This window comes from Penicillium maclennaniae (assembly GCF_028827695.1).
Source record: "Penicillium maclennaniae strain IBT 15551 chromosome Unknown utg000003l:1.0-5670915.0:1.0-5674809.0, whole genome shotgun sequence".
Lineage (NCBI taxonomy): Eukaryota > Fungi > Ascomycota > Eurotiomycetes > Eurotiales > Aspergillaceae > Penicillium > Penicillium maclennaniae.
The window spans coordinates 378,801-391,091 of record NW_026623215.1 but is presented as its reverse complement, the minus strand read 5'-3'; the positions used below and the strand labels follow the sequence as shown (position 1 = coordinate 391,091).

Here is a 12,291-nt window from a genome sequence, read left to right as displayed (position 1 = left end):
AGGGTGGAAATGGGAGTGGGAGGGTCGGTTGCTAGGGAAGAGAAGAGATAAGAACAAAATGATGCAGCTAGGAACGCGACGCGGCACCGTCACGGGAGACGCGACAAAGGGGGGCTTTCACTTAAGCCTTTTCTGGAAAGGGCTTAGGGCTATCGTCAAGGTCACGTGTGTCATGCGTTCAAGTTGATACAGATTGTTGAAATACTGTAAGCAGTGAGATTTTGGTCTCTTAAATATAGATGTGTAGCTTGGTAATGACCTTTCATAAAACTGCTCAGTTCTATAGAAAGCGTGGCAAGAAATTCTTTTTCCGTTATGCTACCCATAGGTAATGAAGCCCTTGGACATTTTTGACGTAGAGATATATATATACAGAGCGATGGTCCGCGAATCATCTATCAGTACCCCCATCCGCCTGGAGGCTGCGAAAAACACTTTAAAATGATAAAACTACCGGTTTTCATCATAATGGCTATAGTACGAACCTATAGAACAAGAGGCAACACACGGATCTTGACAGATAAAGGAGGCAAGGGAACAGCAATCGAAATTCGAAGTATATTGCATTCAATGTCATCAACGCCGGATCCCATGATAGATCGCCATTATTTTGTCTACTCGTGCAAGGTATGTACTGAAACAGCAAGCCTAGTTTCCCAAGTTTCCTCTCTTTCCACCTCTCTTGGCACGGTCGTGATGCGCCTTCAACACAGCCCTGGTCTCGACCAGACTGCGCTTGTTCTTGCTTCGTGCCTTGCCCAGAGTCATGAGGAAGTTCTTTCGGCGGGCCTTCTCCTTGTTGGTGGTACTCTTGCCCTGCTCCTCCTTGCGCTCCTTGCGCCTGGCCTCTTTACTCTTGTGCTCTGAGCGGTCGGTTTTGCCTTCACGTGCGTGGGCAATACGCTCCTCGCGCGTCAATTTGCCCTTGGACAGAGAAGCGAGACCTTCAATCTCCTCGGCGGTCAGACCGTCGTCAACGTGTCGGTCACCAAGCTGGGCACGGCGGCCCTTGGGCATCGAGGAGTCAATGGCCGCCTGAGCTCGGAGCTCGGCGAGCTTGGCCAAATCGGCCGGGGTGAGAATGCGGGTGGTGGCCAGCTTGGAGATCTTTTTGACTTCCTCGTTGGCTTCCTTCTTGCTCTCAGCATCCTTAGCCTCGAAGTTCTTGGCCTCAGCCTCCTGCTTAGCCTTCTTCGACGGACGATCCTTGCCCTCATCTTCAGAATCGCTGAAGTCGATCTCTACATCGCTTTCAACGTTGATCCAGCCGCCAGAATCATCACTGTCCTCGTCATCCTCGACGTTCCAGGCATCCCAATCGGATTCCTCTTCATCGGAGCCACCCTCGGCATCGGGGTCCAGGCCATTTTCCTCGCGTTTCTTGCGGCGCTCCTCCGCCTTCCACTGCTCCAGAAGCTCGATACCCTCGATTCCTCCATTCTCCTGCTGACCGAAGCGCTTCTGCTCGCGGTCACCGGAACGAAGTCCCATGGCGGCCTCCTTACCCCGATCGCGCTTCTTCAGCATGTCGGCACCAACATTACGGTAGAGACTGAGCAGACCCTTAGCGGCCATCATCACACCCTTATCCTTACTCTTCTTGTACATGACGAGATCCTGCAACAAGGTCTCGTTCATGGCAAGAGGCTGACGAACACAAATTTCACGAATGGCATTGAGACCAGCGGAAGCAATCTCTCCAGCAGAGGCCTCAGACACGAACTCGTTGGCAATCTTTTGAATAAGAGGCTCGAGGACATCCGGAGGCACCAACTCGTGCGTTGCCTGAGCAAGTGACGCGAGATAGGAAGTCACGTTCGCTTCCTTTGGGACGAGATACTTCTGGAACCACGAATACAGCGGCATAATGTGCAACTGGTGCAAACCCACCAAACGGGAGACGAGCTGCATAACAAGAAGTTTGTGTTCCCTGTTGTGCTGGTTGATCTTAGCAGTCTTCAAGTGCTTGGTGAAGAGGTTATCCGCAAAGCCTTGAGGGTCGTGCAGCAGGTGAAGAGCTGAGAAGTTCAACGGATGAGGCTGGCCCTTCTTCTTCTCCTTCTTCTTGTGAAGAGCCATGGCCTTCTCGGCAACGCGTGCCTTCTTTTTAGTCTTCTTGTTGATACCAAGCTGATGCTTAATACGACCGACATCGACATCAGCGTCACTATCCTCGTCCTCCATTTCTTCACGTTCTCGGTCACCCCCGAGGAAGAAGCGTACACCACCAGCAGTGACCTTCTCATTCTCGGAGAGACTGGCCTCCTTCATGATCTCAACAGTCTTGGCATCGGTCCAGATCTGACGCTTCCACAACTCACGGGTGATTTTGATAGCCCAGAGTGCTTTTGAAGATGTGCGATCCGATGTGACCAAGTTGAAGAGAACAGTTTGCATAGTCCGGTTGAGCTTGTGGTTGGTAGTCTTCGAATTTGCTGTGCGAAGCTCAGATAAGATCTTCTGAAATAGAAGAGCACGAAGGGTCTTGCTCGGGGTGGAAATGAGTATAGGGAACAGAGTGTGAAGTAATCTGTAGAAGATCAGTCAACAATCTACAGCGAATATGACACCAAGTCTTCCAGGTCATGCGTACGTTGCCGAATCAATACACTCTTTCTTTTTAAGAAGAACCAGACTTCCAACAATCTTCTCCCTCAACTCCGGCTGCAGCACCAAGTGGTGCTGCATCAAAAGATCGGTGAGTTGCTGGGGAAACTCTTTCAAGATATCCGGGTAGCAATCGGCCACATGAGAGATGAAGTCGATCAAGTCTCGGAGTGAAATGATACCGGTATCGGTGGCCGAAGTGGGCGCGGCCATGAAGATTTCGCGATGCGACTCATACTGGTAGTGCTGGGCGCGGAAATCTTCGACGTAAGACCTGAGCAGTTCGGAATACAAATTAGCATGATGACACTATAGTAAATGAAGAGAGAGTTTCAAATGACTTACTTAGGGTCTCTGCGGATTTTGTGCTGCAGGTTGGGCCTATGAAGCGGGAAAATGAAGTGTCAATAGACCGACTCGAAGGCTCTGATCGGTCCGAGCCAGAGCATAGCATGGGCGCACCGGGCGGTCGCAGATAAAAGGCACTTACAGGTCAGCCTCGACCTTTTCCAAGGCCCCGAGCTTTCTTTTCACCATCTTGAAGGTGTCTTGGGGGAGATAAAGTGGCGGTTGGAGGAAGGAGGTTGGGGTCGGGCTCAACTTGAGGCCTCTCCGAAACTTTTTTTTTCTCGTATCGATAAGCGACCCCGGGACAAGCCTGGAGCACACCCTACCGCAACGAGCATCGAGACTGCAATTGCTGATTTATAATTTTTATGTTTGGTTTCTTAGACTTGTATTGTCGGATTACTTTGGTGATTTTCCTTGGTCTGATTGATCGCTTCATTTTTATAGATGCCATAGTTGAGAAAAGTTCTTTCGCTGAAAATTTTACATGACCTTTGTACCAGCCACTTCGCATAATCGATAGCCAGTTTAAAGATCTTATGACTACAAGAGAAGTGCGAAGTTATTTGAAGAGGCAGAAATTTTTTTTCATATAGAAAATTGGCCATAGGTCTTCATGCCAATGCATTCCATCCACCCCAGAGAAAGCCATCCAATTGCGTTCCTTTTTGGATTGTGCTTTCTCCGTGACTGAGTCAACAGACACGTAGACGTACACAAATCGACTGAATCCCGGTACAAACCCCCCCGTCCACTCCATAATGCGTAAACAGAGGTCGAAACGGATATCCCAACTCCCACTTTACCGGTTGCTCTTGGCGACACGCTCGAGCTCGTCCTTCTTCTTGATGGCGTAGCTGTTCTGTAACGAGGAACCAACAGTTAGAATCATATTTATAGAATGGAACAATGCATAAAACTATTGAACTGATCGGTCCCGAGACTCGAGCACAGAGTTCGTACTCGAAACTCGACTCGATACAATCTGATGGGAAGGAGGGGAGACTCACGGAGGAACCCTTGGCAGCGTTGATCAGCTCCTCAGCAAGGCACTCAGAGACGCTCTTGATGTTACGGAAGCTGGCCTCGCGAGCACCGATGGTCAAGAGAGCGATGGACTGGTTGACACGGCGGAGAGGGGAGACATCGACAGCCTGGCGGCGGACAGTACCGGCGGAACCAATACGGGTGGAGTCCTCACGGGGACCGCAGTTGACAATGGCGTCAACGGCAACCTGGATGGGGTTCTGGTCGGTCATGATGTGGATGATCTCGAAGGCGTGAGCGACAATGCGGGTAGCCAGGAGCTTCTTTCCGTTGTTGCGGCCGTTCATCATGATGGAGTTGGTCAAACGCTCGATGATGGGGCACTGAGCCTTGCGGAAACGCTTAGCGGCATAGCGGCCAGCGGTGTGGGAGATGCAGACCGGGGAGCGGATCTGGATGTAATCGCTGTGAAAATTGGATCAGCATGTCTAATCATCGGCAATTGGTCTATCATTTTGAGCGAGAATTGTGTTTGTGGTGAAACGCCGACTTCCAGTGCCCAAGTCGATCGGAAGAAGTAGAATCAACAGCCCGTGACCGCGTGTGCCAAAAATTTCGACGCATGTTGATTTTTTTGACCCGCGCAAAATCATGTCCCACAAACCAGCGATGCCGGCGAGACTCGTCGCACACAAATCAATCCTCGCGCAAAAAGACAGGCCTCACAGAGAAGAGACACTCACGTCAGAGAGATGTCGCGGATCTCGACATCCTCGTAGCTCCACTTGTTGAAGAGCTTGACCTGGCCCTCGTTGGCGAGGACATCCTTGGGAAGGGAGGTGAAGGTCGCAACCTCGACGTCCCCGTTGTCGGACATGTTGACTGTGTCGTAGGGGAATGGAAGGGAACCGGGTTTGGCGATGTGAGGTTGAACGATCGGGCAGTCGAGATAGCACAAGTGAAATTGGAGGTGCGCTCGCTTAGCCCTGTTGTGGGGGTCATGTGAGTTAGGGCAGGATGACTCAGCCAATCAGTCTCTCAAAGTCATGTGATATTGTTGCTGGTCTGATGCCTCAGGCAGAAAGTGTTCCTTGTTCGCCGTCTCGGTCCACTAATATCTACTTGTCTAAAGTATCATATCATTGAGATATATGCAGCCTTGAACGTAGGACGCACTGGTCATTTTCTCTGTTCTGGGCTTGGAAATATCCTTGGTTATTATTAAAACGAAGGTCTCTCAATCCTTTCTAACCAGGCGACACAAGTTTGTGCGTTCCTGCAGTCCCGAGTGCTTTTGCCCAAGCTCTGATCCCTTCCCCTCCCTTCCCCCTCTCATCGGTATTTGAGAAGCCACAGTGCCAACTCAACCGTAGTCCTCGACAAAGTAAGGTGAGATCTGCCAATAGCCTTCACCGATTTACAAGCGGATTTCACTGCCTCGATTGTTGTCTTGGAAATGGTCGGCTCCCTCTGACCGCCCTGAAAGTGCGGGTGACGTTGCGGCTCGTGGACTTCGACGAGACACACGACAATTCGTTGCCTGTCAAAGTACAAATTCCGGGTAATTCGACAATCAGCAGGGGCAACGGATTACCCTCCCATATTTCCCCACTGTACAGTGAAGCTGCGATGAGGTGTTCTTGAACATCATTCCTCCCCCCGCGTCTTCGATCCACTCTTTTCGAATTGACGTACTCCATCCGGTCAAATGGCGGAAGAAAGTCCGGAGCTCCAGTCCAAGTTGAAGGACCTGGACCAAGAATTGGAGGTATGAATTATCTCGACACCCGTCAAAGGTACTTTGCGCTGACAGAATCTTGCTTGACAGGATGGCGAAATCACCCAAAAAGGGTAAGCTGCCTCGATCCTCGCCCTTCAGCTAGTCCCGGGGAACAGATAATGGGACCCTGGTGGACACGGATTAAGCTGTGGCATGTTTCACACGAATTGCTGGCTAACAATGGAGTAGGTATCAGAAGCGACGTACCCTCCTGCTGTCGCAGTACCTCGGCCCAAACAAGGCCCTCGATATCAATACCCATGCGCAGACAGGCCACGAAGAGCAATCAGATGGCTCACAAATGGCTCCTCCTGCTATACTGAGTGTTCGCCCGCCGACCGCCGAATCATCTCAGCCTACTATCGCTTCACCAACCCATGCTGGCGGCTACGAGCCCTCTACGAACAGCGGAGGGTTCGGATACAATCGGGACAGGCAAAGCGCACAGCTTGGAGCACTCGGTGCATCTGATAGAGACAGCAATGGCATGTTACAAGCTCATGATCGAACGCCATCATCGGGATCCTATGATTCCCTCTTTCTCCCCAGACCGGGGGCCCTAGGAGCGCCCGGCCCAGATGGCTCTAGAACCGCGACTTTGATGAGCCAGAGCTACGCTTTCAACCCGGAAGCTCAGCAAGTTTATGCGCAGCCGGATTATACCTATCAGCCCGAGTACGCGGATGATGGAATGGGGGTTTACGATGGTGGCTACGATCCGGCTTCGAGTGGGGCCACGCGACAGTCGACAATGCTTGATTCCCAGCAGGGGTACTTCTCAGACTTTGCCGGCCAGCAGCATGATGACTATCGAGAGAGCTATGGTGGTGGATTTCACCGTTATTCCCAGTCCGGGGAAGCTTTCTCGCCTACAGCCAACATGGCCCCGCCGTTCATCCCCGCCTCAGATCTCCAGCATGGGCCGACTATCGAGCATTTACTGCCTCTAGAGCCGCGTGATATTCCCTTTGCGGTCAATGATCCCCATGACAAAAATATACCCATGTCCAATTTCGAAAATATTCCAGCAGTTCTCCGACACCGCGCGCGAGCTCACCCGAAACAGCCAGCATACTGGGTGCTGGACCAGAAAGGAAAAGAGATCGCATCTATAACATGGGACAAGCTGGCTAGTCGCGCGGAGAAGGTTGCTCAGGTCGTCCGGGACAAAAGTAACTTGTACCGCGGTGACCGAGTCGCCCTGATCTATCGCGACACTGAGGTTATCGAGTTTGCAGTCGCTCTTATGGGTTGTTTTATTGCCGGAGTTGTTGCGGTCCCCATTAACAGTCTAGATGATTACCAGTCCCTCAATTTGGTGCTCACCTCCACCCAGGCGCATTTGGCTTTGACCACGGAGAACAATTTAAAGGGCTTCCAACGTGACATCACTGCACAGAAACTGAACTGGCCGCGAGGAGTTGAGTGGTGGAAGACCAACGAGTTCGGCAGCTTTCACCCAAAAAAGAAGGACGATACACCTCCGCTTGTTGTCCCGGATCTGGCCTATATCGAGTTTGCTCGCGCTCCCACCGGGGACATGCGTGGTGTAGTCATGAGCCACCGAACTATCATGCATCAAATGGCTTGTCTGAGCGCAATGGTTTCGACAGTACCCACTGATGTGAGTGCCAGACAATACGCGACCAAGGGAGAAACAATTATCAGTTATCTCGACCCAAGGCAGGGAATCGGTATGATCTTAGGTGTTCTATTGACTGTATATGGCGGGCATACCACCGTCTACCACGAGGACCGAGCTGTTGAGACCCCCGGTCTTTATGCTCACTTAATCACCAAATACCGAGCGACAATTATGGCTGCCGATTACTCTGGCCTCAAAATCGCGGCGTATAACTACCAGCAAGATCCGATGTCGACTCGGCACTACAAAAAGAACTCAGAGCCTAACTTCAGCAGCGTCAAACTCTGCCTTATCGATACACTCACTCTCGATCCTGAATTCCACGAAATTCTTTCCGACAGATGGCTGCGCCCGATGAGGAACCCTCGGGCTAGAGAAATTGTATCTCCAATGCTTTGCTTGCCCGAGCACGGTGGTATGGTCATCAGTGTGCGTGACTGGCTTGGTGGAGAAGAGCGGATGGGATGCTCCTTGACGCACGAAATGGACCCAGCCATCCGCGATGGGGTCAAAAAAAACGACGCCAAACTCGAAAAGTCCGGGACCAACACTGGCTTTGGTAGCAGTCTGCTCGGTGGTGCGTCTCGTATATCAGCACCCGAGGAAACTGCCAAAAATGAGCTGAGCGAGGTGCTTCTTGACAAGGAAGCTCTCAAGAGCAATGAGGTTGTCGTCTTGGCCATGGGTGAAGATGCCCGCAAGTACGCTAGTAGCATGCCCCATGCTGTCCGTATCGGTGCCTTCGGTTACCCAATCCCCGACGCGACATTGGCTGTCGTTGACCCAGAGACAAATCTCTTGTGCACACCCAATGTTATTGGTGAAATTTGGGTAGACTCGCCTTCATTATCTGGAGGCTTCTGGGCGTTGCCCAAACACACAGAAGCGATCTTCCATGCTCGACCTTATAAATTCGAAGACGCCAACCCCACTCCAATTCTAGTTGAGCCCGAATTCCTACGCACTGGTCTTCTAGGCTGCGTGATCGAAGGACGAGTGTTTATTCTGGGTCTGTACGAAGACCGATTGCGCCAGAAGGTGGAGTGGGTTGAGCACGGCCAAGAAATTGTCGAGCATCGATACTTCTTTGTCCAACACTTGGTTGTCAGCCTGTTGAAGAAGGTGCCCAAGATCCACGATTGCACAGCATTTGATGTGTTTGTAAACGATGAGCATCTGCCAGTCATTGTGTTGGAGTCATTTGCTGCCTCAACAGCACCAACAACATCTGGCGGGCCTCCGAGACAACTGGACTCTGTTCTTCTTGACTCGCTTGCCGAGCGCTGTATGGAGGTTTTGTACCAGGAGCATCACTTGCGCGTCTATTGTGTGCTCCTCACGGCCCCGAACTCTCTTCCTCGCGTGACCAAGAACGGAAGACGGGAAATCGGCAATATGCTTTGTCGCAAAGACTTCGAGGCTGGCATGCTGCAGGCTGTGCATGTAAAGTTCGGCGTGGAGCGTTCGGTGCTGAATCTGCCGGTCGGCGTGGACCCCGAGGGAGGTATCTGGTCTCCAATCGCATTGGCCTCGAGACAGGAAACCCTCGCCTACCAAGAAAAGCAGTACTCGGGTGTTGACTATCGTGATGTTGTCATGGACGACCGTACCTCCACCCCTCTTAACAGTTTCAAGTCTATTGTCGATCTTCTTCAGTGGCGTATCTCTCGCCAGGCCGAAGAGCTAGCCTATTGCTCTATCGACGGGCGTGGTAAAGAAGGCAAGGGGATTACCTGGAAGAAGTTTGATCAGAAGGTTTCTGCGGTCGCAACCTATCTGAAGAACAAGGTTAAGGTTCGGCCCGGAGATCATCTAGTCTTGATGTACACTCATTCAGAGGAATACGTGTACGCCATCCACGCTTGTTTCTGTCTGGGTGTTGTTGTCATCCCAATGGCTCCGATTGATCAAAACCGTCTGTCGGAGGATGCGCCCGCTTTCCTGCATGTTATCAGTGATTTCAAAGTCAAGGCTATCATTGTGAACACCGAAGTCGACCATGTCATGCGACAAAAGCTCGTTTCTCAGCACATCAAGCAATCAGCGCAGGTCCTTCGCATTGGTGTGCCAGCCATTTACAACACGACAAAGCCGTCGAAGCAGTCTCATGGCTGTCGCGAGCTCGGTTACACCATGAAGGATACATGGCTCCAAGCCAACCAGCCGGCTTTGATTTGGACCTACTGGACGCCGGACCAGCGCCGTATCTCTGTTCAGATCGGCCATGACACCATCATGGGTATGTGCAAGGTGCAAAAAGAGACATGTCAAATGACAAGCATGAGACCTGTGTTGGGTAGTGTACGCAGTACTCTGGGTCTCGGATTCCTACACACCTGTTTGATGGGTATCTATGTCGGCGCCCCTACCTACCTCGTTTCGCCTGTCGACTTCGCTCAGAACCCAATGACACTCTTCGTGACGCTTTCCCGCTACAAGATCAAGGACACTTATGCTACGAGTCAGATGTTGGATTATGCAATCAGCTCCATGGCAGGCAAAGGCTTCCAGTTGCAAGAAATGAAGAACCTGATGATATCTGCCGAAGGTCGACCCAGGACTGATATCTACCAGAAGGTGCGCCTGCACTTTGCTTCCGCCAGCCTGGACCGTACTGCAATTAATGTCGTGTACTCGCATGTTCTCAACCCAATGATTGTGACGAGATCTTATATGTGCATTGAGCCGATCGAGCTATATCTCGACATCCGCAGTCTTCGTCGTGGTCTGATCTACCCCGTGGACCCTGACGCCGACCCAACAGCTCTCTTGCTCCAGGACTCTGGCATGGTGCCAGTCAACACCCAAATTGCTATTGTCAATCCAGAGACCTGCACTCTTGCCCATGTCGGAGAATATGGCGAGATCTGGGTCCAATCCGATGCCTGTGCCCAGGGCTTCTACAAATCTAAGCAGGAGTTCGACTCCGAGAGAATGAATGGCCGAGTTCTCGACGGAGATCCCAGCGTGCCTTACGTCCGCACTGGAGATCTAGGTTTCCTCCATACAGTTACCCGTCCCATCGGACCTGGAGGCCAGCCCGTGGAAATGCAGGTGCTGTTCGTGCTTGGAAACATCGGTGAGACCTTTGAGGTCAACGGCTTGAACCACTTCCCCATGGATATTGAAAACTCTGTCGAGAGATGCCACCGTAATATCATGAAGGGAGGATGGTAGGTCTCAAAAAATCCCTACGAGTCGACTATTTACTAACTTCTCTCAATAGTGCTATATTCCAAGCAGGTGGCTTGATTGTGGTCGTGGTTGAGGTTACTCGCAAGTCGTTCCTCGCATCTCTCGTCCCGGTCATTGTTGATGCAATTTTGAACGAGCACCAGGTAATTGCGGACATCGTCGCTTTTGTCTCCACTGGTGACTTCCCTCGTTCGCGTCTCGGTGAGAAGCAGCGTGGAAAGGTCCTGGCATCCTGGGTGACCCGCAAGTTGCGTACTATCGCGCAATTCAGCATCCGGGATATGGAGGACCATCCGTTCGCCGACATGATGCAACACCGCGCCAGCCGAAGCTCGAAGCCCGGAAGTACGATGGGCAACAGCATGAGGAGGTCGACCATGAACCCTGATACGGAGATACCTGCGCTACTACAGTCGCCTGCCATCATGGCTCCGGAACACGAACGCGAGGCAACTCTGGAAGGGCATCAAGATTATCATGATTTCCAGGATCATCCGGATCATCAGGGTCATATGTCCGCTCGCCCTACACTGCCAGAGCTTGATACTCGAGCAGACAGCCATGTGTCTGCAGCTCAAGTTTCTTCGGCGACTTCTACAGTGCCCTTTATTCAGGAACCGCTGTCAGCCACTATTCACTCTGCAGAAGATGATCACTATTTCGACCTAGCGGATCCTCATGCTCCTCCTCCGCCAGCCACTGGCGAGCCAGGACCGACCCGTGATTTCCGATTCAGCTTTGACATCATCAACACTCCTGTCGAGTCCTCATTCGATCCTGAGCAACTCTCGACAGGACGGGATGCGCATACTCATCAACAACCCGACCCGTATGACCATGATTCAGGCCCTGCGCACAATGAGTATCGACCGGGCACCCAAGACAGCGCATTAAACGATGATTGGGCCCAGGAAGCCCTAATGTACCAGTCTGCACTCGGAGACGAGGGCGGCCAGGACGCTCACCATGGCTCCGCACAGAACCGTTATGACGGAAGTGGCTATGGGGCTTAACTCATCATCTATTCGTGGTTACGATCTACGGCGTGGGTCTTGTACATGGCAATTTCTCCACCCATCCATTGTGTCCGTACTGTGAACCAGAGCAAAAAGCTTGAAAACTTTCGAAGTGCATTGCTTCATCTTGCGAGATCTTTCTTGTTCCTACTTCATCTTGTTCATTGGCCTTTTATCGTTATTTATTTATTCAATCCCCTCCATTTTATCCCAATACCTCATCCTTGCAGTGACTTACTTTTTCTGCATGTGCGTTCCTGCTGTACATATCATACCCACTACCCACATCCGATCGGTATACCAATATATTCTTACCTCGGCGCGTAGTGCCTGTGACATCACCGTGAGATTGAATATGGCAGCACGCAATACGATGGTCCCAGCTAGATTCACTTGGGGGTAGGAAATTTGACCCCACTGAAGACGTGATGGCGGCCCACCCTTTTACCATCCACTGGCATCATCCACCTGCATATCTCGCAATCGACACTTTGACTCTTGGCATGCTTCTGAGGGACACAGAATACGACAAGAAAGCGTCTTTGTGTATCCTCTATCCTTCTTTCCGCATGATTGACCACCAAACCTGTGCACACCTTTTCCGCGGCCGCCGATCAGCGGAAATTCCAATCTTACTTGACTTGCTACAGCAATGAATTTTGCACGATCACGGAGCCTTGTCGCTCCATGTGATCGGGTGGAGAAATGAGACA

The 12,291-nt window shown here is 51.5% G+C and overlaps 3 protein-coding genes across 3 annotated transcripts; 1 reads left to right on the top strand and 2 right to left on the bottom strand.

The window, feature by feature from the left end:
• Positions 1–648: 648 nt before the first annotated feature.
• Positions 649–3,144, bottom strand: N7477_002234 (SDA1 family protein; the record flags this gene model as incomplete). The annotated part of the gene is made up of 4 exons (XM_056963897.1): positions 649–2,530; positions 2,594–2,881; positions 2,953–2,988; positions 3,098–3,144. The coding sequence occupies 4 exons, from the start codon at positions 3,142–3,144 to the stop codon at positions 649–651; spliced, it is 2,253 nt and encodes a 750-aa protein (XP_056823850.1).
• Positions 3,145–3,552: 408 nt separating this feature from the next.
• Positions 3,553–4,891, bottom strand: N7477_002233 (40S ribosomal protein uS7). Its single transcript, XM_056963896.1, has 3 exons — positions 4,686–4,891; positions 3,966–4,407; positions 3,553–3,817 (listed from the first exon to the last, which is right to left on the bottom strand). Exons 1-3 carry the CDS (start codon positions 4,817–4,819, stop codon positions 3,758–3,760), a joined length of 636 nt encoding a protein of 211 aa, XP_056823849.1. The 5' UTR covers positions 4,820–4,891; the 3' UTR covers positions 3,553–3,757.
• A 759-nt stretch (positions 4,892–5,650) lies between these two features.
• Positions 5,651–11,575, top strand: N7477_002232 (putative AMP binding domain protein; the record flags this gene model as incomplete). The annotated part of the gene is made up of 4 exons (XM_056963895.1): positions 5,651–5,710; positions 5,771–5,793; positions 5,912–10,540; positions 10,594–11,575. The coding sequence occupies 4 exons, from the start codon at positions 5,651–5,653 to the stop codon at positions 11,573–11,575; spliced, it is 5,694 nt and encodes a 1,897-aa protein (XP_056823848.1).
• Positions 11,576–12,291: the final 716 nt, after the last annotated feature.